The following is a 27,179-nucleotide window of genomic DNA, read 5'->3' on the forward strand; positions in this document are numbered from 1 at the left end:
TAATGCATAATGAGGATTTTATTAAATCGTGGCGCAACCATCATTATAATAACATAGGATTTGGTTTGGAACGTGGTGACCTAATTGTTCTGTATGGTCCTGGTCACGTCCAGCTCCTTTCCACAAGAATCACCAGGAAGGTGAAATTACATTATTTAGAAAAGAACTTCATTAGAAGCCGATGTATCAACTGTCCATAGGATGTGTACAGCAATGATGTTGGGAAGATCCAATCCATCATGGAATGCTGAATCAAAAGCCAAAGAGAGAAGAAAGTTAAGTGAGATTACTTTTGGAAAAGTTTGTCAGAGGCAATGTCACCAGTAGAGTGGCTTAAGGCACATCTATACTGTTTTAGACTATTTCTGTACGTAGACGACACGGTCCTTCTATCGTATATTAATTTTAGTTTGACTTTGCAATGACTGAAATCCCACCCGGCCAAAAATGCACCCCAAACCTACTTTGTACCATATATACCAGGGGTCCTCAAACTTTTTAAGCCGAGGGCTGGTCCACAATCCTTCAGACTGTTGAGGGGCCAGATTATCATTTGAAAAAAATACAAACAAATTCCGATGCACACTGCATATGTCTTATTTGTAGTGCAAAAACAACAACAACAACAATGAAAGAACAATACAATATTTAAAAATAAAAAAATTTAACCAACATACATTTTTCAGGATTTCAATGGGAAGTGTGGTCCTGCTTCTGGCCAATGAGATAGTCAAGTTAATTAGGGTTGTTGTTGTTGTTGTTGTTGTTGTTGTTATGTGCCTTCAAGTCATTTCAGACTTTGGGTGAGCCTAAGTCTAAAATTTATTTATTTATTTATTTATTTACTATATTTATTTACTACATTTGTATCACACCCTTCTCACCTCAAAGGGGACTCAGAGTGGCTTACAAATTATATGTACATACAATATATTATATTATTAGCATAGCACAATATTAGCATTATATATTACTATATTGAACTATACCACTATAGTAAAGGTAAAGGTTTCCCCTGACGTTAAGTCCAGTCATGTCTGACTCTGGGGGTTGGTGCTCATCTCCATTTCTAAGCCGAAGAGCCGGCGTTGTCCATAGACACCTCCAAGGTCATGTGGCCGGCATGACTGCATGGAGCACTGTTACCTTCCCGCCGGAGCAGTACCTATTGATCTACTCACATTTGCATGTTTTCGAACTACTAGGTTGGCAGGAGATACCACTATACTGTAATATTATTAGTAATATTATATGTAATATAGAATATATCATTAATATTATTATATGGTATTATTATTAGTGTTATATTGCATTACATTATAATATTATTATCAATATTATATGTATATATAATATATTATATTATAAAACTGAGGGCAGGGGCTAGGTAAATGACCTCGGAGGGCCGCATCCAGCCCCGGGCCTTAGTTTGGGGACCCCTGATATATACTCACCTTTTATAATAATAACAATAATAATAATAATAATAACAACTTTATTTTTATACCCCTTTTCAGCAGAAGTATCACACTGTTGGCTCAAGTTCATATTGTGGTCGACTAAGACTCCTTTCATAGAATCATAGAGTTGGAAACGACCTCCAAAGGCCATCTAGTCCAACCCCTTTCATTCTAGCTTCATGCAGAGAAAGCATAATCGAAGCACCCCAACAGATGGCCATCCAGCCTTAATAATATTAATGTTTATAATAATAATAGATTTGACCTCTGCTGCATCCTCTGCCTCCTCCACTCACTGGAGGCCTCAACTCACTGCGAGGCCTCCAGTGAGTGGAGCGGAAGAGGAGGCAGTAGGGGCAAAGGCAAGGCCAAGGACTCTGGTGCCTCATCAGGGCAGAAGACCTTCACGCGAGTATAAGCCAAGGAGCTGAAAAACTTAGAATCATAGAATAGTAGAGTTGGAAGAGACCTCATGGGCCATCCAGTCCAACCCCATTCTGCCAAGAAGCAGGAAATCGCATTCAAAGCACCCCCGACAGATGGCCATCCAGCCTCTGCTTCAAAGCCTCCAAAGAAGGAGCCTCCACCACAGTCCGCGGCAGAGAGTTCCACTGCTGAACAGCCCTTCTCACAGTGAGGAAGTTCTTCCTGATGTTCAGGTGGAATCTCCTTTCCTGGAGTTTGAAGCCATTGTTCCGTGTCCTAGTCTAAAAAACAAGCTCCCTCCCTCCTCCCTATGACTTCCCTTCACGTATTTGTACATGGCTATCATGTCTCCTCTCAGCCTTCTCTTCTGTAGGCTAAACATGCCCAGCTCTTTAAGCCGCTCCTCATAGGGCTTGTTCTCCAGACCCTTAATCATTTTAGTCGCCCTCCTCTGGACGCTTTCCAGCTTGTCAACATCTCCCTTCAACTGCGATGCCCAAAATTGGACACAGTCTGATTCCAGGTGTGGTCTGACCAAGGCAGAATAGAATAAGGGGGAGCAGGACTTCCCTGGATCTAGACGCTATTCCCCTATTGATGCAGGACAGAATCCCATTGGCTTTTTTTGCTGCCGCATCACATTCCTGGCTCATGTTCCCCTTCCTCCCCACGAGGACTCCAAGGTCTTTTTCGCACACACTGCTGTCAAGCCAGGCATCGTCCCCCATTCTGTATCTTTGATTTCCATTTTTTCTGCCGAAGTGAAGTCTCTTGCATTTGTCCCTGTTGAACTTCATTTTGTTAGTTTCGGCCAATCATCTCTCTAGTCTGTCAAGATCGTTTTGAATTCTGCTCCTGTCTTCTGGAGTGTTGGCTCTCCCTCCCAGTTTGGTGTCGTCTGCAAACTTGATGATCGTGCCTTCTAACCCTTCGTCTAAGTCATTAATAAAGATGTTGAACAGAACCGGGCCCAGGACGGAGCCCTGCTTGTGGCACTCCACTTGTCACTTCTTTCCATGATGAAGACGACGCATTGGTGAGAATCACCCTTTGGGTTCGTTCGCTTAGCCAATTACAGATCCACCTAACCGTAGTTTTGTCTAGCCCACATTTTACTAGTTTGTTTGCCAGAAGGTCGTGGGGGACTTTGTCGAAGGCCTTACTGAAATCCAGGTACGCTACATCCACAGCATTCCCTGTATCGACCCAACTCGTAACTCTATCGAAAAAAGAGATCAGATTAGTCTGGCATGACTTGTTTTTGGTAAATCCGTGTTGACTATTAGCAATGACCGCATTTGTTTCTAAGTGTTTGCAGACCACTTCCTTAATGATCTTTTCCAGAATCTTGCCTGGTATCGATGTGAGCACCCTTTGGGTTCGTTCGCTTAGCCAATTGGGGCCGGGCTGTGGCGCAGCTGGCTAATAACCAGCTGCTATAAATCACTACTGACCGAGAGGTCATGAGTTCGAAGCCCGGGTCGGGTTAAGCCTCCGACCATTAATAGCCCTGGCTTGCTGTTGACCTATGCAGCCCCGAAAGACTGTTGCACCTGTCAATTAGGGAAATTTAGGGACGCTTTATGCGGGAGGCTAATTTACAACACCATAAAACTGCCAGCAAAACACGAGGAAAGGAATGAGGAAGTACAGCCACTTCTGGACGGTGAAGCAACAGCTCCCCCTGTGGCCGGAATCGTGAAGCTGGAAAAATGTTACAAATGCCTCTGAGGCTGTCTAATGTATGTTGTTTGTCTGTTGGCATTGAATGTTTGCCATATATAATCTGCCCTGAGTCCCCTTCGGGGTGAGAAGGGCAGAATATAAATACTGTAAATAAATAAATAAATTACAGATCCACCTAACTGTAGTTTTGTCTAGCCCACATTTTACTAGTTTGTTTGCCAGAAGGTCGTGGGGGACTTTGTCGAAGGCCTTACTGAAATCCAGGTAGGCTACATCCACGGCGTTCCCTGGATCGACCCAGCTTGTAACTCTATTGAAACTTGGCTTATATTCGAGTATATATGGTACTCAATTTTCCCATTTTTGGACATGGGGGAGCTCTTTCCGTAGGACTGAAAGCAGGGTTTTTGGGGAGAAATGTTCTGGAGCGATTTGACAGAAAACCTGTTGTGGCTCAGCAAGTGGCTGAGGATTTCTCAGAGGATGAGGGGGATGATGGGTTTCAATATGAGGAGCCTGTGTGTGATCAGGGAGAATTGCAGGCCTTAGATCAGAAGGAATTGCAGGCAGCAGAAGATGAGGCCAAGGATGTTTTGGATTCCAACGTTCATTCCTTAGCAACGGGGAAAGGGAAACCGGTGAAAGGTCAATTTCTCTTGGGAAACTACCTTCAGCCAATGAGGAGTTTTCCCGAGAAGTCAGATTAGGTCTCCGGATGGAAGGAGTGATAGATAGATGAATGAGGTGTTCTGAGCGACTCTGTGAGAAGTCCTTGAAGCCCAGGTGTGTTCGTCACGACCTCATGGCATCTTGGTTGGGCTTGGGCTTAAATTATGTGGTGTTTACTTGGTGTCTCTCAGAGGAGACAACGTTGCCATAAGGCTTGGGTTCCTGTCTCAGCTCTCAAGTTCATGATTCAAGTTTTCCGTATTTGCCTATGTTCCTGGAAGGATGTGCCTTGGAAAAAGTTCCTGTTTTCATGCTCCTGGACATGCCTGTACAGGGTTGTATCTTAGCCCCGACCCTGTTTAACATATTCTTAAATGACCTAGAAGAAATCGTGATGGATCCTCAAGGACACCTTCCCAGTTTGGGCATGAGGAGAGTCCCCATGCTGCTTTATGCAGATGACACAGCCATCCTGTCCAGATCCAGACCAGGGCTCCTACATCAACTCAAGATATTTACTAGGCATGTCCGATCAATGAAAAAAATGTTTCAATTCTCGTTTCTAAAGAAGGGGGTGCTGGCGCTTCGATATAGAAAGTGTTTCCGAATTCTTCACCCAAAAATTCATAATGATTCTAAATGTTTCTAAACTGGCAGACGCGCATGCGCAATTGCCCAAAAAAAGGAACCGGGGGGGACTTTTACAGGGCTCTCCCACCCTCATTTCTTGAGCTATCCTCATCAAATTTGGTACAGTGGGAGAACACATTCAACACTCTTAACTCAAGAAATTGCAGAACGTTTCCTGTCTCCTATGATTTTTGGCGAATTTTCATAACTTTTTATAATACACTATTTTTTAATATTTGAAGAAACCTGTTCCTGGTTTGAAAGTCTTATTTCCTGTTCAATTGGGTTCTTATCACTGTGAACGTCCCTCTTCTACTTGTGTATCTTTGTTTTTGTGGCCGGAAATCCGTGAAAATCGTGGACATTTGCAGACTTTGAAAACTAGAAATGCTCTTGATATATTTTTAAGCAAGAAGGACACTGGAAATCAATGGTGTCTCTGGCTATGTGATCCCACAAGCCTCAACCCAATGCCTTCAATTAGAAATGGACCAAGCAATGCCCTGGCAAGGAGTGCAAAGATACCTTGAAAACTAGAAATTCCCTTGCTAAGAGAAAGAACCAGCAACAAAACCCTTTGCGTCCATCGTGGAAGCTTCTGATTGGCCGGGGAACGGCAGCCATGTTAGGCTGCGCTAAGCTTCCATTCAAGGTAGGTTGCAGAAACAAATTTTTAAAAAACATATTTTTTAAAATATATTAATTTTGGGGGGGGGGGGGATTAACGAAACATTAAGAGACAATTAGAGAATGGTCCAACAATGGTTCGAATTACATTGCTGGTTGCGCCGTGAGACAATGTCTCGGAATGCGTATCAAAAAGCGAGAACAATCCGAAATAAATCCGATATACGATTCAAAACAATTTTTTGGACATGTCTAGTAGTTATTATGACGTGGTGCTGGGTGAAAAGGTGTCTCAAGGACAAAGTGCAACAAAACCAACCTGCAATCTCAGCTCTTTGGGACACTTCCAAGGGGTTTCATTGGCCGGGAAAGTGGGGTGGGTTTTTGTCCGTAACTCACCTGGATGCTGTGGCTGAGGCTCCCAGAGGTTCTGTTAGTGAAGCCCACGGTGTTCAAGGCTTTGTGAGCAAAGACCTCGGGAGACATCTTTGCGACCCAGGAGTTCAAGTGCCTGGCCATGTTGGTGTCGATAAACATTGGCAGGACATCCTGCAGAGTGAAAAGCAGGTCAAGAGAATGACAAAGGTATGTTCGCTCTTTCGAAATGGGAAGAAAAAGAGATCAAGTTTCCAAAGATGGACCCAAGGATAGAGGGAGGGAGAAGGCAAAGGCTTGGTAGAGACAAAGCTTGGAGCTTGAGAGGAAGAGGAGGAGGAGGAGGAGGAGATAAAAAACTGAAGAGAAGGAAGACAAAGAAAAAGATGAAGGAAGAAGAGGAAAGAAGGAAGGAGGAGGAAGAAGAAAAAGAAGGAGGAGGAAGAGGAAAGAAGAACGAAGAAGAGAATGAAGAGTAGGAGAAGACGGAGAAGGAAGGTAAAGAACATTGAGGAAGAAGAGGAGAGAAGAAGGAAGAAGAAGATGAAGGAAGAGGAGGAAGAGAGAGAAGAAGATAAAAACAGAAGAGAAGGACGACAAAGAAAAAGATGAAGGAAGAAGAGGAAAGAAGGAAGGAGGAGGAAGAAGAAAAAGAAGGAGGAGGAAGAGGAAAGAAGAACGAAGAAGAGAATGAAGAGTAGGAGAAGACGGAGAAGGAAGGTAAAGAACATTGAGGAAGAAGAGGAGAGAAGAAGGAAGAAGAAGATAAAGAAGATGAAGGAAGAGGAGGAAGAGAGAGAAGAAGAAGAAAACAGAAGAGAAGGAAGACAAAGAAAAAGATGAATGAAGAAGAGGAAAGAAGGGAGGAGGAAGAAGAAGAAGAAGGAAGAGGAGAAGAGAATGAAGACAAGAAAAAGAAGACAAAGGCAGTGGAGAAGAAGGGAGGAGGAGGAGGAAGCAAAAGAAGGAGGAGGAAGAGGAAAGAAGAACGAAGAAGAGAATGAAGAGTAGGAGAAGACGGAGAAGGAAGGTAAAGAACATTGAGGAAGAAGAGGAGAGAAGAAGGAAGAAGAAGATAAAGAAGATGAAGGAAGAGGAGGAAGAGAGAGAAGAAGATAAAAACGGAAGAGAAGGAAGACAAAGAAAAAGATGAATGAAGAAGAGGAAATAAGGGGGGAGGAGGAAGAAGAAGAAGATGAAGGAAGAGAAGTAGAGAATGAAGACAAGAGAAAGAAGACAAAGGCAGTGGAGAAGAAGGGAGGAGGAGGAGGAAGAAAAAGAAGGAGGAGGAAGAGGAAAGAAGAACGAAGAAGAGAATGAAGAGTAGGAGAAGACGGAGAAGGAAGGTAAAGAACATTGAGGAAGAAGAGGAGAGAAGAAGGAAGAAGAAGATAAAGAAGATGAAGGAAGAGGAGGAAGAGAGAGAAGAAGAAAAAAATGGAAGAGAAGGAAGACAAAGAAAAAGATGAGTGAAGAAGAGGAAATAAGGGAGGAGGAGGAAGAAGAAGAAGATGAAGGAAGAGAAGTAGAGAATGAAGACAAGAGAAAGAAGACAAAGGCAGTGGAGAAGAAGGGAGGAGGAGGAGGAAGAAAAAGAAGAAGAAGGAAGGGGAAAGAAGAAGGAAGAAGAGAATGATGAGGAGAAGACGGAGGAGAAGGAAGGTAAAGAACATGAAGAAGAGAAGGAGGAAGGAGGAGAAGGGAAAGAAAGAAGAAGAAGATAAAGAAGTTGAAGGAAGAAAAAGAAGAAAGTTAAGAAGGAAGAGGAGAAGGGAAGAAGGAAGAGAAGGGAAAGGATGTAGAAGTAAATAAAGAGGAGGAAGAAGAAGAGGAAAGAAAGAAGGGAAGAGAAGAGAGGAGGAGAATGAGAAGACAGAGGAAGAGAAAAGGGAGACAAAGGAAGAAGATGAGGAACAAGAAAAAGAAGAATGAGGAGGAAGAGGCAGAGGAAGAAGAGGGGAGGAAGTAATAGTGGTAGAAAAATGAGAAGAGGAAAAAGAAGACAAAGAAGGAGGAAGAAAGTACAGTAGAGTCTCACTTATCCAACACTCGCTTATCCAACGTTCTGGATTATCCAACGCATTTTTGTAGTCAATGTTTCCAATATATCGTGATATTTTGGTGCTAAATTCGTAAATACAGTAATTTCTACATAGCATTACTGCATATTGAACTACTTTTTCTGTCAAATTTGTTGTATAACATGATGTTTTGGTGCTTAATTTGTAAAATCATAACCTAATTTGATGTTTAATAGGCTTCTTCTTAATCTCTCCTCATTATCCAACATATTCGCTTGTCCAACGTTTTGCCGGCCCGTTTATGTTGGATAAGTGAGACTCTACTGTATATCACGAGAAGGAGGAGGGAGGAAATAACAAGAAGAAAGAGAAGGATGGAAAAGGATGGAGAAGGAAGAGGAGGAGAAAGAGGAGGAGAGTGTGTAGAGGGGGAAAAGCGGGAGTTGAAAGGGCATTGCAGTTGCAACGTACTTGTACAATGATGCCTTTGGACCTGTATTCCACGTTTAATGCTTGTGAGAAGACATCCATGCAGGCCTGAAAGGGAAGAAAGGCAAACGTCGTGTGACGTTGAATGGTCCCTTTGGCCCTTTGAAATGGCTTTCACAACGGTGTCATTGGGGCAGTGAAACCCCATTCAATTTCACAGGCAGGGGCGGTTCAACCGCAAGGCAAGTCAGGCCAGACGCTGGCCTTAAGGACTCTTCCACACAGCTATGTAACCCAGAATATCTGCTTTGAACTTGGTTATCTGAGTCCACACTTGTTGGGACTCAGCAACAGCATAGCCTGCAGAGCCAGAGTGAAGATGAAGAAGGGGATTCTGGGTTTCAGAAACAAGAGCCAGATGATGGGATGCAGGATGAATTTCAGGATGGTGGCATGGGGATGGAAATGATACAGGCTGATTCAGAGGCTGGAGAAATGCAGCTTGAGGAAGATATATATGCTATATATGATTTTCCTGTTAGTGTGGCCAAGCCAAGTAAATACAGTAATATTGCCTTATATACTGTAAGTCAGGGGTCCCCAAACTAAGGCCCGGGGGCCGGATGCGGCCCTCCGAGGTCATTTACCTGGCCCCCGCCCTCAGTTTTATAATATAATATATTGTATATACATATAATATTGATAATCTATATATATAAAAGAGTGATGGCATCACGGCAGCGGACAAAACAACAAAAGTAGACACCCCCCAACCTCGAAAATTGACATCACAACCCCTCATCCATGCCTCTAGGTTGATACAACAAAAAGAAAATAAAAATAAAATCTTAATTAGAGGGAGAGGAATAATAGTTTTTATCCAATTGCTGCCAGTTACAAGGCTAAGCTCCACCCACTTGGTCTCCTAGCAACCCACTCAGCCCAGTGTTAATAAAATAATGATAAAAAATAAATACAAATAATACCATAAAAAATTATAAAAAACACTAAAATAATTAATACAATAAAATACTATAAAAATGACTAAAAATAATACAACAAAATAATAAAATATAATAAATAAAAAAGATAAGTGACAATAAAATTAATTTAAAAAAATACAAATAACGTCAAATAAAAATTCCACAACAAGTTTTAACCGATACCACCACCACTTTGCCACAGCAACGCGTGGCCGGGCACAGCTAGTAATATTATAATGTAATACAATATAACACTAATAATAATACCATATAATAATATTAATTATATATTCTACATTGCATATAATATTACTAATAATATTACGGCATAGTGGTATAGTTCAATATAATAATATATAATGCTAATATTGTGCTATGCTAATAATATAATATATTGTATGTATATATAATTTGTAAGCCACTCTGAGTCCCCTTTGGGGTGACAAGGATGTGATACAAATGTAGTAAATAAATGCAGTAAATAATAAATAAATAAATAAATTTTAGACTTAGGCTCGCCCAAAGTCTGAAATGACTTGAAGGCACACAACAACAACAACAACAACAACAACAACCCTAATTAACATGACTATCTCATTGGCCAGAAGCAGGACCACACTTCCCATTGAAATCCTGATAAATGTATGTTGGTTAAAATTGTTTTTATTTTTAAATATTGTATTGTTCTTTCATTGTTGTTGTTCTTGTTGTTGTTGTTGTTTTTGCACTACAAATAAGACATGTGCAGTGTGCATCGGAATTTGTTTGTATTTTTTTTTTCAAATGATAATCTGGCCCCTCAACAGTCTGAAGGATTGTGGACCGGCCCTCGGCTTAAAAAGTTTGGGGACCTCTGCTGTAAGTCATGGTGAGTAGATTCAGTGGGGATAGAGGCTTATGTTATGGGTGACAGCATTGTGAAAATGTTTTTTTACGAGTCAGCCACTTAAAATTTTTAAAGCCGAATGCACAATTTTAGTTAACCAGGGAAACATATCTTTATAGGGGAATCATATGCCCAAGAGTGTATTTTTTTTTTTTTTTTTGCTTATATGCATTTGCACATATTTGATGTAGTGGCAGTTGATTAGGATCCACGAGAAAGCTAGCAGGATTTGTGTTGCTCACCCTGCTGTGGGTAGTGCACATCCTCCATGTTTAGTAGAAACTGTATGGCCAGTGAGAGCTTTACAGTGTGTTGTGAGTTTCTTGGATTGTGAATAAAAGGCACTTCTAGAAAGGTTTGTTTTCTGTATTAAGTATCTCCTTTTCTGTGTGTACCGCTCCTACTCTGTTTATCATTCTTTGATCTCATGATGGTTCAGCTCCACCTACTGCAGCACACTAAGTGATACGATTATGTAGTATGGCAGCCTGGGTGGAGCTGCTAATTTGCCTTATTTACTTTGAGCAGCATGATTTACAACCCACTCAATCAAACTTAGTGCCATAGCTTATTGGGGAAGGAGAATAACTATGGTGTGGTGGATCCCTTATCCAAGTTGGCCTGCTGTTCCACCCATTGGGATCCTATCACTCACCTTGCCTTTTCCATCTTATGCCAGCACTGTGCAATAGTTTGAGCAATGGCCTATGATTTTAGAGACCAGGGTTCAAGTCCCCACTTGGCCATGGAAGCTAGTCACAATCTCTTAGTCTGTCAAGGGCAAAGGCAAACAAATCTTGTCAGGAAAGCCCTGTGATAGGTTCTCATTAGGGTCACTTCCTTCATGTTTACAAGTTTCACTCAGTGCACTTTGCCCAGTTCATTTTATGATTTCATCACTGTGTTTTAACATGTGTCTTACAATGATTGTGATTTTATTTTATGCCTTTTAATTTTATTTGTGTGTTTTTTGTATTTGATACCATTGTATGCTTGTTTTATATCTGTAAGCCGCCCCGAGTCCCTCTGGGGAGATGGTGGCGGGGTATAAAAATTGTATTTACTTATTTATTTCCAACATTTATATCCCGCCCTTCTCACCCGAAGGGACTCAGGGCGGCGTACAAAATTGGCAACAATTCGATGCCTACACATATTTAAAACAGCAATGAAAATCCAATAAAACAATTAAAACAATAAAGATATAAAACATATGATTAAAATCCATTCCTCCAAAATCCTCATGCTGTAGCCGTAAATAATAATAATAATAATAATAATAATAATAATAATAATAATTATTATTATTATTATTATTATTATTATTAAGATGAACTTTTGACCCAGCCAGTCATAGATAACAACCAGGATGACATTCCAATGGGAATTAATGAGCCGGAGTTGTCTCTGGCCGAAGTTCAGGTGTGAAATAATGAGGAAGGCGGCCTTGAAGGAGCGCCATCACTATCTAGAGCAGATCGCTTGCAATGGAAAGGAATGTCTCAGCCTCGTCGTAGTTTGAGATTGGCTGGGAAGCGAGAGGCCTCTGAAGGAAAGAGAAAAGCATTCCTGGGTTGCTTTTAAAACTGTGTGTTTTGAGACAGATTTTTGTCAAAGCAAATCCTCGCTTAATCTGTGTGGATGTCCATGCTTCCCTGCCTTAGAGATTCTCCTGTTCCTGGATCTTTGTAACTTTTGGGCCTTTGTTCTTGTGGATTTATTGGACTCTTGTTTTGCCTATGGACTATTAGACTCTTGTTTCTGCCTATGGATTATTGGATTTACTGCCTCTTGTTTTGCTTATGAACTATTGGACTTCACTGACGCTTTTACCGCAACTTTGGGAACTTTATATCTGCCTGCTTTGATTTATATATTTGCTTTTGCTCAATAAAACTACAAAAGACTAGCTTCTGTGTGTGACTTGGTGTCAATAGCAAGGTGAACTAATCTGAGGTGCGATTTCTGGGAGTTGAGGGCCAAAGCATCTGGTGACCCACAGATTGAGAACCACTGGCTTATATGCAACTTAATGACATTTAATGACCAGCAATAGAGATGGGAGACATTCACTGTAATTAGAGATGCACAAAGGTGATGATATTAGGGCCATAAGAGCCAAAGAAGACCTTAAGATCATGGGGGGGGGGGGGGGGTGTACCTAGATACTGTATTTATATTTTTATGTTTTAATATCTTAATGTTAATGGTTTTAAATTGTATTTATATGTTGATTGGTTCTATTGATTTTGTTATGTTTTATTTGCTTTGTATAATGTGGCATTGAATTTTTGCCTAAATGTATGTTGTACGCCGCTCTGAGTCCTATGCGGGGTGAGAAGAGCGGGATAGAAATGAAGTGAATAATAATAATAATAATAATAATAATAATAATAATAATAATAATAACAATAATAACATTGCCATATAATCCAGTTCAAAGCAGCTATTGTGGATTATCTGCCTTGATATTCTGGGTTATATGGCTGTGTGGAAGGACCCTCAGGGCTCTTCCACACAGCCATATAATCCAGAATATCAAGGCAGAATAACCCACAATATCTGCTTTCAACTGGGTTATCTGAGTCCACACTGCTCTATATCCCAGTTCAATGTTTGGTGCTAAATTTGCAAATATAGTAATTCCTACATAACTATATTGAACTGCTTTTTCTGTCAATTTGTTGTAAAACATGATGTTTTGGTGCTTAATTTGTAAAATCATAATGTAATTTGACGTTTAATAGGCTTTTCCTTAATCCCTCCTTATTATCCAACATTTTCGCTTATCCAACACTTTTATTTTTCAGTTATTGGTTGGGGGGGGGGTGCCAAAATTCTGTTCACCTACACTTGAAAATTACCTAGGGCCAGCCCTGTTGTGTGCTGGGAAAATTAGAAATGGGAATGGGGTCTCTCAAGCAGAGTAATCGATTTGCAGGGCAGAAGCTGAACCACCCAGCTGAACCACCCAGTATTCATCTCACCTTGCTGGCGCTGTACATCGAGGCGAAGGGCATGGGTCTCCAGGCAGATCCAGAGCAGATGTTGATGATGATCCCCTTCTTCCTACAATATGAAACATGGCGGAGAGTCAGAGGCCCTGTTTCCCCTAAAGCCACGTAAGTCCACCTCTGGACTCTCCAAAAGGCAGAAGACAAGCCTGCCTTCTCCTTAATGTGACATCCTTTTGAACCCAGAGCCCAGCACAGACACTGCCCCATAGTGCTGCTGCATAATTATGTTTCCCTATTGAACTGGTTGGAGCATTTCCTCACCTGTATTGGAAAAAACAGGGTAGGTACTAGGCATGTCTGATCGATGAAAAAAAATGTTTCAATTCTCATTTCTAAAGTAGGGGGTGCTGGCGCTTCGATATAGAAAGTATTGCTGAATTCTTCACCCAAAAATTTCGGATATTTCCAAAAATTCGTAAGAGACAATTAGAGAATGGGCCAACGATGGTTCAAAATACATTGCCGGTTGCGCCGTGAGACAACGTATCGGAATGCGTCTCAAAAAGCGAGAGCAATCTGATATCAATCCGATATAAGATTCAAAACTATTTTTTGGACATACCTAGTAGGTACGTGATTTATAATTCCTCTCTCACATCCTCCCTATGCTCTGCACTGGACTGATTGTCTCAGGGCAAGCTATTCAGTCAAACCAAACAGAGTCTTTTATCAATAGTCTGCAGAAATTTACTGCACAGCCTCCGACTTTGTTGCCGCTCACTGTTTTTAAGAAAACACTTTGATTTTCATCCAAACTCTCAGCGGAGGCTTTAATCTTGACTCGTTGCTTGATGGATTGCATGTGCGATCAATATAAAAGATCTTTCAAAAGTCATTGCAAAACTCGAGTGTACTGGCATTGTGTTTCTAAAGTGTTTCTAAAGTATCGTTAGTGAAGATTTCGTTACTATAATGAGAGCAACAAAATTTCGTTACCTTTTCATTATAGTAATTGAGCAGTAAGGGAGGGGGCTTCTGGGGCTCTTTTCTCCCTCATTTTTACAGCTATTGGGGCAAAACCCGCTACAATGGTAGAACAGATTTACTACTCTTTGCCCATCAAGTTTCAGAACATTTCACATATCCATGGATTTTTGGGAAATTTCTAAAGTTTTTATAAACAACATATTTTTAATACTAAAGAAAATGTGTTCCTAGTTTGAAAGTGTTATTTCCTGTTCAATGGTGTAGTCCATCCTTTGAAAGTAGTTGCCCTACTCTGGAAACTTTGTTTGTGTGACACAAATGATGTTGAGTTGGTCGAGACTCAATGATGAGATATTCATTGAAAAACTATTGTGCTATAGCATAATGTCCCTTCCACAAAGAATTTAGGTAGAGAGCCTTCTGAGATTTACAAAATACAAATGAAAATGTATTGGGTAAGCTTTTCACATACTTGGGGACATCAGCCAGGATATGTCTAGCAAAACTATGGAAGACACAAGAAATCCCTTCTAAAGAACAATGGCTTCTAAGATTATTAGATATTAAAAATATGGACTTACTAACACAAATAATATCACAGGACAGTGCCTCAAGGCAAGAGACAAATTGGTCCAAATTGAAAGAATATATGCATAAAGAAAATATTGTACACTTGTAAAATATGGTAGGAAATTATCCTAGGCCTCAAAATATGTTCAAAAATTTGGCTGAAAAATGTGCAGAAATGAAGAAAACGCTTTGAGGTGCAGAGGATCTGGAAGGATAATTTAATGTTGTTTGGGATATGCTATTGGTTTTTTTTTCTTTTTTCTTTTGTTTTTGTTTTCTTCTCTCTTTTTTTCTCAGTTTCTTCAATTTAATCTGTGTCTAAATTTATTTCATTGTGCTCATATGTTTTATGTATTCTTAAAAGCATAAATAAAAAAATTTAAAAAAAAATGTATTGGGCAAGTTTTAATCCCAATGTTTTTGGCGCAGGCCATGCCCGCGTGTCAATTATCTCGTCGTAAATACAAAGCTAACAAATTTCTTATGACGGGATACAACTTTTCTGCACCAGCCTACCACATACACATCGGGATCTCCTGATTTGTTACCAGTATATACAGTGATATACTTACGACCAATACAGCAACAATCCAGCAAGAAGCATAGCAAGATAATCATAGCAAGAGACACACGGCAAGGCAAGGACATGGCAAGAGATCATGACAAAAGAAAGATGCACATGCCGGCTGCTCCCTTTTATACCCACAGCTTCTCGTTATCAAATAGTAACAACAGTGAAGGATGTAGCTTTTGACATGCCCATCACATGGTCATTTCAGCTTCTTTTCCTGTCTCGATTTCCACATCACCACTTGCTTACCTTTCAGTGGATGTGTGTGACCACATGTCTATTAGAACTGTATTTTCCAAACAGTAATGCGCAGTGGAATTACAATCAATGCAGTCCTATCTAGCAGTGTATTATCTACCCAACAACTTCTGGCTTCGGTGGAGAGGACTAATAGGTGTTGTAGTCCTCCAACTGCAACACCTACAGCTTCCCCCCTTGAGATGGAGGGCCCTCTTTGTCTCCTACCTGCCGACCATTTGAGGAAGGATGATTTCCGTCATCTGCGAAGAAAGAGTCATTTCAATTAAGTTCTCTATTGTCTGCAGTTTTGGTTAATCCACGTCCAAAAAAGTACACATCCCACAAAGCATTTTATGGGCCCTATAAGCATTCAGCCTACCTTCAAGGTCGAAAGGATGTTGCAATTCACCAAGTCGTTCATGAACTAAAAGGAAAAGGGGGGGGGAATAGAGTTTGCTACAGGTTATGTTTATCCAAGTACAGTAGAGTCTCACTTATCCAAAGTTCTGGATTATCCAACGTTCTGGATTATTATTATTTTTATTATTTTTTAGTCCTAAAAAAAAGGGCTGAAAAACTATCATCACCAACAGTTATAATTTCTAATCCTCCCATTAGTGAATTTCATTAAGTCTGGTTTGTTATTACAGTAGAGTCTCACTTATCCAACACTTGCTTATCCAACGTTCTGGATTACCCAACGCATTTTTGTAGTCAAAGTTTTCAATGCATTGTGATATTTTGGTGCTAAATTCGTAAAGACAGTAATTACTACATAGCATTAATGTGTAATGAAGTACTTTTTCTGTCAAATTTATTGTATAACATGATGTTTTGGTGCTTAATTTGTAAAATCATAACCTATTTTGATGTTTAATAGGCTTTTTCTTAATCTCTCCTTATTATCCAACTTATTCGCTTATCCAACGTTCGGCCGGCCCGTTTATGTTGGATAAGTGAGACTCTACTGTATGTCCTCTTCAGGTGCCTTCTAGGTCTTCCAGTCCAACACTATGGTATTGGAGGGACACAACGTATTGCCAGCATCTTTACGGAAAAGCTAAATCATATCATAAAGATATTTACTATGGAAAAGTATATTTTGTTGCTCTTTCTGCTGCCTTTGATTTCATTGCAGAAAGAGATTATAGGGAACGCTATGTAATTCTGATATTGATTGCAGACTATTAAGATTAATGCCGGAACTATAACACAGACATTAGTGTCAATTGGCGGAAATAGTTATCTGACGGAAGCTTTTCCAACAACACTGGGAGTAAAACAGAGGTGGTTACTGCCCCCCACTCTTTTTAACATCTATATGAATGATTTAGTGCCTTATTTAGCTAAAATTGACTCTCCTTCCACAGTAACAGAAAGGTTCTCATCTTGATGTACGCAGATGATATAGCGCTCTTCTCCCTCTCTCGGCTAGGTCTTAAAAACCTTCTGAAGGCTTTCAATACCTACTGCCAAGAGCAATATCTATATATATAAAAGAGTGATGGAATCCTGGCGACCGCCAAAACAACAAAACTAAACACCCCACAACCTCGAAAATTGACAACACAACCCATCATCCACGCCTCTAGAAAGAAAAGAAAAATAAAGTCCTAATTAGAGGGAGAGGAATAATTGTTTTTATCCAATTGTTGCCAGGTAGAAGGCTAAGCTCCGCCCACTTGGTTTCCTAGCAACCCACTCACCCAGGGGACAGGCAGAGTTAGGCCTCACTTAGGCCTCTTCCACACTGCCTATAAAATACAGATTATCAGATTTTAACTGGATTAGATGGCAGTGTAGACTCAAGGCCCTTCCACACAGCTATATAACCCATATAATCTTATATTATCTGCTTTAAATGGATTATCTGGACTCCACACCTTTACCCTTTATCCTTTACCTTAACTACTACCAATTCCTCAATACTTTATTTCTCATACCACCATACTTCGCCACAGCAACGCGTGGCCGGGCACAGCTAGTCTGTCAATAAATTACTCCAAAACCAAGGCTATTGTTTTTGGCAGGTATAAATGGTCTTTAGGCCAAGCATGTTCGTCAAGACGGTCAGCTAATTAAACCTCCTCTAAAAGTCTTTGGTATCAAAGAGTTGGAACAGATGCTATATGGTGCAGAAATTTGGGGCCTAGATAATAACACTTTATGGAAAAGATGTAAGTCACCTTCTTGAGGTTGGGGAACTGCAGGAACTCTGACGGTTTTGGGTAGCTCATGCCAACATTGTTCACTGCGGAAAGAACAAAAGATATGCACTCACGTTGCAAAGAACCCGGAGAGGTTTTCGATGGAAATTCACTGTAAAACAAATGCCGTTTGACACTCCTTTAACTACCATGACTCCGTGCTATGGGATCCTGGGAATTGTAGTTCCACAAGATCCTTAGCCTTCTCTGGCCAAGAAGGTGGCTGCCTCACCAAACTACGAATCCTAGGATCACATAGCATGGAGCCATGGCAGTTCAAGCAGTTCCAAACCGCATTCATTCTACAATGTAGATGCACATTTGGCCAATATTCTGCTATTGACGCCAACCTTGACTCGCCATTCAAGAAGTGTTTCAAAGGATCCCTTCTAGTTGGGAGTCAATAAATGTGATGTCCCATGGGCCTCTGGGTCGTGACCCTGGCGCCATTATGGACCAAAGTGATGAGGAAATGGGATTTCTGCCATTTCAGCAAGAGGCTGTTCCTTTCCAGATGCCTGTTGTTGACAATTCTAACTCGGAGCTCATTAAAAAGGACCTTGAACAGGCGCCTATTCCCAGCACCTCTCCCCCCTTTGTGAGAAGGGAGTTTTGGGAAGCTAGCCGCTCAGAGAAAGCACAAACACGAAAAAGCGCCCAATTAGCGGCCAGAGAGAGTGCTAATTAGCTCGTTTCCCCTGAGAGTTCTCAGGGAAGATCGCATCTGGACGAAGATGTTGTTTCAGTTCCTTTCCCTTGGGAAAAGGAGCACTGGACACCTGCTTTGTAGAGAGATTTGAAGTTCTTTAAAAGTTCCCCGCACTGGCTAGTCCTCGCGGAGTCAATGTGTGAATTTGGAGGATTAACTTCGCTTCCAGCCAAGTGTGGACTGCGTTTAAGCCCACTGCCTTCCAGCCTTTTCTGCCTTGCCAAGCCGTGTTCCTTGACTTGTCTTGCCGTGAATCCAGTCTTGTTTTGTCATGCCGTGTATCCAGCCTTGTTTCCAGTTTCTTGCCCTTGGACTTGTTCTGAACTCTAGTGAAAGACTTGGACGTTTTCCCCACTCAAACTGCTTGGAAGTTTGAGTGCGTTTCGGTTTTTTGGATTACAACTTTAAACTCTAATATTATATATTGGACAATATATTACTGGACTATATTTGACCTTTCCTGAAAGGTCTATTGATGGACTATACTTTCTACTTGGTTTCATTTTAATTCCTTAATTCCTTAATAAAGATATTAGATTGTTTATTGGCCTCAGTGTATTGGTTTCCAGTGCTCACGCAGCCAGGGGCATCACAATAAATGGGAATCCAGGCTCTCAAATGGAAAGGATAGAGGTATAATTTACCCAAAACGCCTATCTCCAAGCCATGCAGAGCTTCCTCAATGGATTTGTAGATTTCGGAGCCTCCGGTGAAATCCGCCTGGATGACTCTAGTGTTCCTGCCGTAGAGTTCCTCTGCAGAAAACGAAAAAGAGATGGACGTGCCTCAGTTTCCCCATTAAACAAGTAGCCAAAAGCACCAAAAGGAGCAAACCCAAGTGCAACAAAAAGTATCCCAGTTCTCAAATGCATCTACACTGTCGACTAGAGCAATGACTTTATGCGGCTGACTAAAAAACGTACAGAATATACTGTGTAAGACGTCTTCTCTGTCTGCCTGCTTTTGCAAATGTAATATTGGGAGAATATTAAGGCATTAAAATGATACGCAGAGCCAATATCAACAATTAAGTTGATACATTGGTCCTTGTCTCACCAATTTCAGCAGCCACTTGCTTCAATTTTTCCATGGAACGGCTGATCAGGACGATATCGAGACCTTTCTTGGCAAGCTGGAAAGGCAGAGGCAGAGTTGGAAAAGTCATGGGCGGAAATAGTACAGTTTGACATCACTTTAACTGCCAGTGCTCAATGCAATGGAGTCCTGGGAGTTGCAGTTTTTCAAGGGCCTTCTCTGCTTGTGCCTGACCAAACTCTCAGGATTTCATAGCACTGAACCATGGCTGTTAAAAATGGCAATGAAATGGATGGAAACATTTGGCTCAATAGAGCTAAAAGACTCTCAGGAGAAATATAGAGGCTCAGCCCTGTCTCGGGCTCTTGGGAAGAGGCCCCGACCTCACCCCTAGTCCCGCCCTTTAGTCCTAAAAGGCCTCTCAGGAGAAATATAGAGGCTCAGTCCTGTCTCGGGCTCTTGCGAAGAGGCCCCGCCCCCACCCCTGGCCCCGCCCTTTAGTCCTAAAAGGCCTCTTAGGGAGGTATAGAGGCTCAGCCCTGTCTTGGGCTCTTGGGAAGAGGCCCCGCCCCCTTCCCTAGCCCCGCCCTTTAGTCCTAAAAGGACTCTCAGGAGAAATATAGAGGCTCAGCCCTGTCTCAGGCTCTTGGAAGGAGGCCCCGCCCCCACCCCTAGCCCCGCCCTTTAGTCCTAAAAGGCCTCTCAGGAGAGATATAGAGGCTCAGCCCTATCTCGGGCTCTTGGAAGGAAGTCCCGCCCCCTTTCCTAGCTCCGCCCTCTGTGTCCCAACAAGAGCCTCAGGAGAGGTATAGATGCTCAGCCCTGTCTCGGGCTCTTGGGAAGAAGCCACGCCCACTCCTCTAGCTCCGCCCCCTGTGTCCTAACAAGCGCCTCAAGTGCTCAGCCCTGTCTCCTGCAATTAGGAAGAGGCCCCGATAAAATAACTATACACTTAAGAGGAGAACTTTTAGAGAACTTTGTTAACGAATGGCAACCAATGAGTCAATATCTCAATGTAAAATTAACTGTAAAATGTACATAAGGTAAAGGTAAAGGTTTCCCCTGACATTAAGTCCAGTCATATCTGACTCTGGGGGTTGGTGCTCATCTCCATTTCTAAGCCAAAGAGCCGTCGTTGTCCATAGACACCTCCAAGGTCATGTGGCCGGCATGACTGCATGGAGCACCGTTACCTTCCCACCGGAGTATCTATTGATCTACTCACATTTTCATGTTTTCAGACTGCTAGGTTGGCAGAAGCTGGAGCTAACAGTGGGCGCTCACTCTGCTACTGGATTTGAACCTGGGACCTTTCGGTCTGCAAGTTTAGCAGCTCAGTGCTATAATACACTTCGCCACTGGGGCTACAGTAAAAATGTACATAGAGGAAGCTAATAGGCTGAAGGCAAGGAGGAAATGGATATTAATTTGGAGCCTATAATATCTTTATATGTATTATTCAAATAGAACACTTATTACAAATATATTATGTGAGAGATGATTATGAAAGACTAATAGATGAAAAGTATTGCACTGTAAGCAACAAACACTTGCAAATGTATGTATATTTGAATGAATTAAAATAAATCTACGTATATAAAAATGTAATGTTCATTTTACTATGGAGTAAACAACAAAACCACTGAACCAAATCACACCAAATTTGGCCACTAAAGACATAGTCAACCAAAATATGTCTTTCAATAATAATTAAAAAAAAACATTTCAAAATGACATTTATAAACCAGGAATAAAAATTGTGTTGCATAGTGTTAGCATTATTATGATTATATGTTGTTGTTGTTGTTGTTTGTATCCCACTTTTTTCTCTCTTTAAAAAGGCACTCAAAGCAGCTGCTCACCTCATGGGCGTAAGATTTTCCAATGCCGGTTGTAGCACCCGTGACCACTGCAAAAAACAAGAAAAGGGTTATGATTGATTGAGGCTGGATTTCAGTTTCCGTTTTCCCATACAGCTTCAAGTCATCCATGTACATCAGATGCGAAATTTTGTGAGATTTCTTAGATGTTTGATAGCCGAGATTTGTTTTTTGTAAGATTGTTGACAGAGGGATCATGGCAATAATGAAATAAATTCATTATTGCCATTATTATTATTATTTTATTATGACACAGCTAACAAGATAGATATGCTGGACTTCATATCACAAAATCACAAGTCGAACACTTCCCAAGTGTCTAGGACTGTGTGATGTATTTTCGGATGATGCACGCAGATCCCAGCAGGATGGCCTTTTGCAGTTGGCAGATTGTGATTTTGTCAATGTCTATTGTTTCCAAATGCCAGCTGAGATATTTTGGCATGGCACCCAATGTGCCCATCACCACCGGGACCACCTGCACTGGTTTCTGCCAGAGTCTTTGAAGTTCAATCTTGAGGTCCTGATAGCAGCTGAGTTTTTCCTGTTGTTTTTCGTCAATGCGACTGTCACCTGGGATGGCGACATCAATGATCCAAACCTTGTTCTTTTCCACAACTGTGATGTCTGGTGTGTTGTTTTCCAGAACTTTGTCAGTCTGGATTCGGAAGTCCCACAGTATCTTTGCGTGCTCATTTTCCAAGACTTTTGCAGGTTTGTGATCCCACCAGTTCTTTGCTGCTGGGAGGTGGTACTTGAGGCATAAGTTCCAATGAATCATTTGGGCCACATAGTTGTGCCTCTGTTTGTAGTCTGTCTGTGCCATTTTCTTACAGCAGCTGAGGATATGATCCATGGTTTCGTCGGTTTCCTTGCACAGTCTGCATTCTGGGTCATCAGCTGATTTTTCGATCTTGGCCTGAATTGCCTTTGTTCTGATGTCTTGCTCCTGGGCTGCAAGGATCAGGCCTTCTGTCTCCTTCTTCAGGGTCCCATTCGTGAGCCAGAGCCAGGTCTTCTCCTCATCAGCTTTTCCTTCAATTTTGTCAAGGAACTTTCCATGCAGTGTTTTGTTGTGCCAGCTGTCAGCTCTAGTTTGTGGGGCGGTTTTCTTGTACTGATTTTTTGTCTGCTGTGCTTTGAGGAGCTTCTGATTTTTTACTTCAATCAAAGCAGGTTCTTCACTTTGCTTGTCATATTCTGCCAGGGCATGAACAGTCACAGAAGCAGCAAAAATATACAATGCCAGAAAACCGCACAATAATAATAATAATAATAATAATAATAATAATAATAATACAGAAGAGTCTCACTTATCCAAGCCTCGCTTATCCAAGCTTCTGGATAATCCAAGCCATTTTTGTAGTCAATGTTTTCAATATATAGTGATATTTTGGTGCTAAATTCGTAAATACAGTTATTAAAACATAACATTACTGCGTATTGAACTGCTTTTTCTGTCAAATTTGTTGTATAACATGAGGTTTTGGTGCGTAATTTGTAAAATCATAACCTAATTTGATGTGTAATAGGCTTTTCCTTAATCCCTCCTTATTATCCAAGATATTCGCTTATCCAAGCTTCTGCTGGCCCGTTTAGCTTGGATAAGTGAGACTCTACTGTATTATTATTATTAGAGTGTGAGTGCATCACCGAGCTACAACTCTCAGGATGGCATAGCATTGAGCTAAAAACGCAGAACGAGGTGTCTCATGACATGCTATGGAAATCCTGGGAGTTGTAGCTTGGCAAGGTCTTGAGCCTCCCATATTTAAAAAAGTGCCGGTACCTCACCAAACTACAACTCTTTGGACCCCCTTAGCATTGAGTCTCGGCAGGCAAAGTGGTGCCAGGGACATGATAGAGTGCAGAAGAGAGGCACTTTGGGGAGTCTATGGCGCATGCTTGCACTCACCTGCCCAGGTGCCGTAATGGGAGAAATCCACTCCTTTCCGAAACTCGGAGAGAACGTGGGTCCGGACCTTGAACCAGAGGCCCCAGGAGATGTTCAGGAGCATCCAAAGGGCCATGGCGCCTCCAAGGAGGCAGAAGGCGAGGTCCAGAGAAGAAATCCCATTTTGGGGAGACATTTCCACCTTTCCTGTGCTCTGCTTGCCAGGAATGAAACTCCGTGTGCCAATGCACTGCACCACGGATGTGCAAGACAGGCGTGGAGAAATTAATTCTGGAGCATGCCCCAAATACATATCTTTCTATTGCTAAAGCTATGCGGCTCCATGTCACATACGCTTCCAAGTGCCAAAACACTCCCAAGTTGTCCGGTGACACCTTTGCCTTCAGTGTACCCAAACTTTTGCTCCATGCGGGTTGAGTCAATGCTCAAGAACTGGCATTGGGAAAAATACAAGGAAAATTAATTGTAAAAACTCTGCTATGGATTTCCCCCATGGAGGCTTGTCAAAGGAGGTGAAAAGTGTCCAAAATATAAAGACATCTTAATAAAGAAAAATGGAGTTTACAAATTAAAAATATCAAGAAGACATAATATCAAGAATATTGGGTGGTTCCAATATATCCAATTGAAGGAATATTTTAACATAGGTAAGAAGGTTGGCTTTGAAGATAAAGACTCATTCTGGGAGAAAGTAATGCAATCGGAAATTAAACTTATAACAAAATTATACAAAACATTATTAGAGTATTTGACAGAGACAGAATTAATAAAAGATTGCATGGTCAAATGGGCAGAGAATATAGGGAAGCCAATAAGAATTGAGGAAGGGGAAAAGGCATGGAACGAACTATAGACTAAAATTCACCTACGCAGATGACTTAAAAGAAAATTGTATTAATTGTCTTGGAGATCTACAGAATATGCTCTTATTTTGGAGTATAAATGTAAATTTGAAATACAGTAGAGTCTCACTTATCCAAGCTAAACGGGCTGGTAGAAGCTTGGATAAGCGAATATCTTGGATAATAAGGAGGGATTAAGGAAAAGCCTATTAAACATCAAATTAGGTTATGATTTTACAAATTAAGCACCAAAACCTCATGTTATACAACAAATTTGACAGAAAAAGCAGTTCAATACGCAGTAATGTTATGTTTTAATTACTGTATTTACGAATTTAGCACCAAAATATCACGATATATTGAAAACATTGACTACGTGGATTATCCAGAGGCTTGGATAAGCGAGGCTTGGATAAGTGAGACTCTACTGTATTACTATCGGAGAAAATTGTGGTCAAATAGAGATACATTCTGTAAAGAAAGGGATCAAAGGCATGCTCCTACTGCAATAATGGGGATAATTGTATGTATATTTATGTATATGGTTACTATAGAAATTAAGGTAAATTGTAAGTATGGAGTAGTAGTAATTGTATGTGCATATCATGTCAGGAGCAACTTGAGAAACTGCAAGTCGCTTTTGATGAGAGAGAATTGGCCATCTGCAGGGATGTTGCCCAGGGGAGCTCTTTCGCACTTTCCCCAGATTCGAACTGCCAATCTCTTGGTCAGCAGTCCTGCCGGCACAAGGGTTTAACTCATTGCACCGTGGGGGGGGGGGTGTCCAATCTAAGTATGGGGTAGTGGTAATTGAATATACCATATATATATGTGTGTGTGTGTGTGTGTGTATATATATATATATTCTATCTCTATATCTATATGTTAACTATATAAACTAAGGAGCTCCTCCACAATGACATGATGGCAATGGTCTTGGACAGCAATGGCTCCCAAAGTGACCCATTTAAGGTGGAATCAGGAGTCAAGCAGGGATGTGTTATTATTGCCCCGACCTTATTCTCCATCTTCATCGCTATGATACTTCACCTTGTTGATGGGAAGCTTCCCACTGGAGTGGAAATCATCTATTGGACAGATGGCAAGCTATTTAACCTCAGCAGACTGAAAGCCAAAACCAAGGTCACCACAACATCTGTTATAGAACTCCAATATGCCGATGACAACATAGTCTGTGCGCACTCAGAAGAAGAACTACAAGCCACTTGAAACACTTTCGCAGAAGCAGACGAGAAGCTCGGCCTCTCATTGAACATTGAGAAAACCAAAGTGCTCGTTCAGCAAAAGTCACCTGGCAATCCCTCTGCAAGGCCAGAAATGCAGATTAATGGTGTCACATTAGAAAACGTTGACCATTTCCGCTACCTTGGCAGCCACCTCTCCACAAAAGTCAACATCAACACTGAAATACAACACCGCCTGAGCTCTGCGAGTGCAGCATTTTTCAGAATGAAGCAGAGAGTGTTTGACACTGAAATATAACACCGCCTGAGCTCTGCGAGTGCAGCATTCTTCCGAATGAAGCAGAGAGTGTTTGACACTGAAATACAACACCGCCTGAGCTCTGCGAGTGCAGCATTTTTCCAAATGAAGCAGAGAGTGTTTGACACTGAAATACAACACTGCCTGAGCTCTGCGAGTGCAGCATTTTTTAGAATGAAGCAGAGTGTTTGACACTGAAATACAACACCGCCTGAGCTCTGCGAGTGCAGCATTTTTCCAAATGAAGCAGAGTGTTTGACACTGAAATACAACACCGCCTGAGCTCTGCGAGTGCAGCATTTTTCCAAATTAAGCAGAGAGTGTTTGACACTGAAATACAACACTGCCTGAGCTCTGCCGAGTGCAGCATTTTTCAGAATGAAGCAGAGAGTGTTTGACACTGAAATATAACACCGCCTGAGCTCTGCAAGTGCAGCATTTTTCCGAATGAAGCAGAGAGTGTTTGATGACCGGGACATCCGTAGAGAGACCAAGGTGCTTGTTTACAAAGCCATTGTCCTCCCAACGCTGCTCTACGCCTGCGAAACATGGACGGTCTACAGTAATAGGAATATATTTTTCATAACCTGTTAAGATTATGATTCCAATATGGTTAAACATTCATGCAGAGCAGTAAAAACGCAAAAGACTAGGGGTTTATGTGAGCAGAGGTAAAAAGAAATTAAACAATAAGACAAAATATCCAGCCTCCCTTTCCCTTTAAAAAGTCATGCGCATAAAATAAGCATCAGAGACATCAAATAAAATAGCAAAAATATGTTTACTCACAATCTTGTATGATGATGGTCATACAGGCAAAAAACATCTTAGTTCCAAAGAAAAACAGTTCAGGAAACTACATATCTCTTAACAGACAGGAACATCAGCATGGCATGGTCAGGAGCAAAAAGGAAGAGACAGGAAGAGGCATCTGTACATCACTTCCTGTGTGTCCCCAGAAAGGATACACCCATTTCCCATTTCATATGCAAAACCCTTAAATGGTATCATCAACTCTGGAATGCAGCTTGGCTCAGGTTACTAAGCAACAGACATAACTAACTACATAAACCATCCCGCATTGAAAATGCATGCATGATTGCTTAGATAACCCAACATACAGACGTCACACCAAACTCCTGGAGACTTTCCATCAGTGTTGCCTCAGGAAAATCCTGCCAATCTCTTGGGAAGACAGGCGGACAAATGCCAGCGTGTTGGAAGAAGCAAAGACCACCAGCATTGAAGCGATGCTCCTACGCCATCAACTCCGCTGGACTGAAGGCCACGTTGTCCGAATGCCCGATCACCGTCTCCCAAAGCAGTTGCTCTACTCCGAACTCAAGAACGGGAAACGTAATGTTGGTGGGCAGGAAAAGAGATTTAAGATGGGCTTAAAGCCAGCCTTAAAAAATGTGGCATAGACACTGAGAACTGGGAAGCCCTGGCCCTTGAGCGCTCTAACTGGAGGTCAGCTGTGACCAGCAGTGCTGCGGAGTTCGAAGAGGCACGAACGGAGGGCTTAAGGGAGAAACGTGCCAAGAGGACGGCCCGTTAAGCCAACCCTGACC

At 41.5% G+C, this 27,179-nt stretch overlaps 1 protein-coding gene across 1 annotated transcript; it reads right to left on the reverse strand.

Moving 5' to 3' along the window:
• On the reverse strand, positions 1-27,179 carry LOC100566456 (very-long-chain 3-oxoacyl-CoA reductase). The gene is made up of 11 exons (XM_062962562.1): positions 26,398-27,179; positions 21,331-21,377; positions 19,490-19,565; positions 19,078-19,188; positions 17,704-17,768; positions 15,897-15,941; positions 15,743-15,777; positions 13,180-13,261; positions 8,366-8,431; positions 5,898-6,047; positions 1-247 (listed from the first exon to the last, which is right to left on the reverse strand). Exons 1-11 carry the CDS (start codon positions 26,432-26,434, stop codon positions 152-154), a joined length of 810 nt encoding a protein of 269 aa, XP_062818632.1. The 5' UTR covers positions 26,435-27,179; the 3' UTR covers positions 1-151.

This window comes from Anolis carolinensis, unplaced genomic scaffold (genome assembly GCF_035594765.1).
Source record: "Anolis carolinensis isolate JA03-04 unplaced genomic scaffold, rAnoCar3.1.pri scaffold_10, whole genome shotgun sequence".
Lineage (NCBI taxonomy): Eukaryota > Metazoa > Chordata > Lepidosauria > Squamata > Dactyloidae > Anolis > Anolis carolinensis.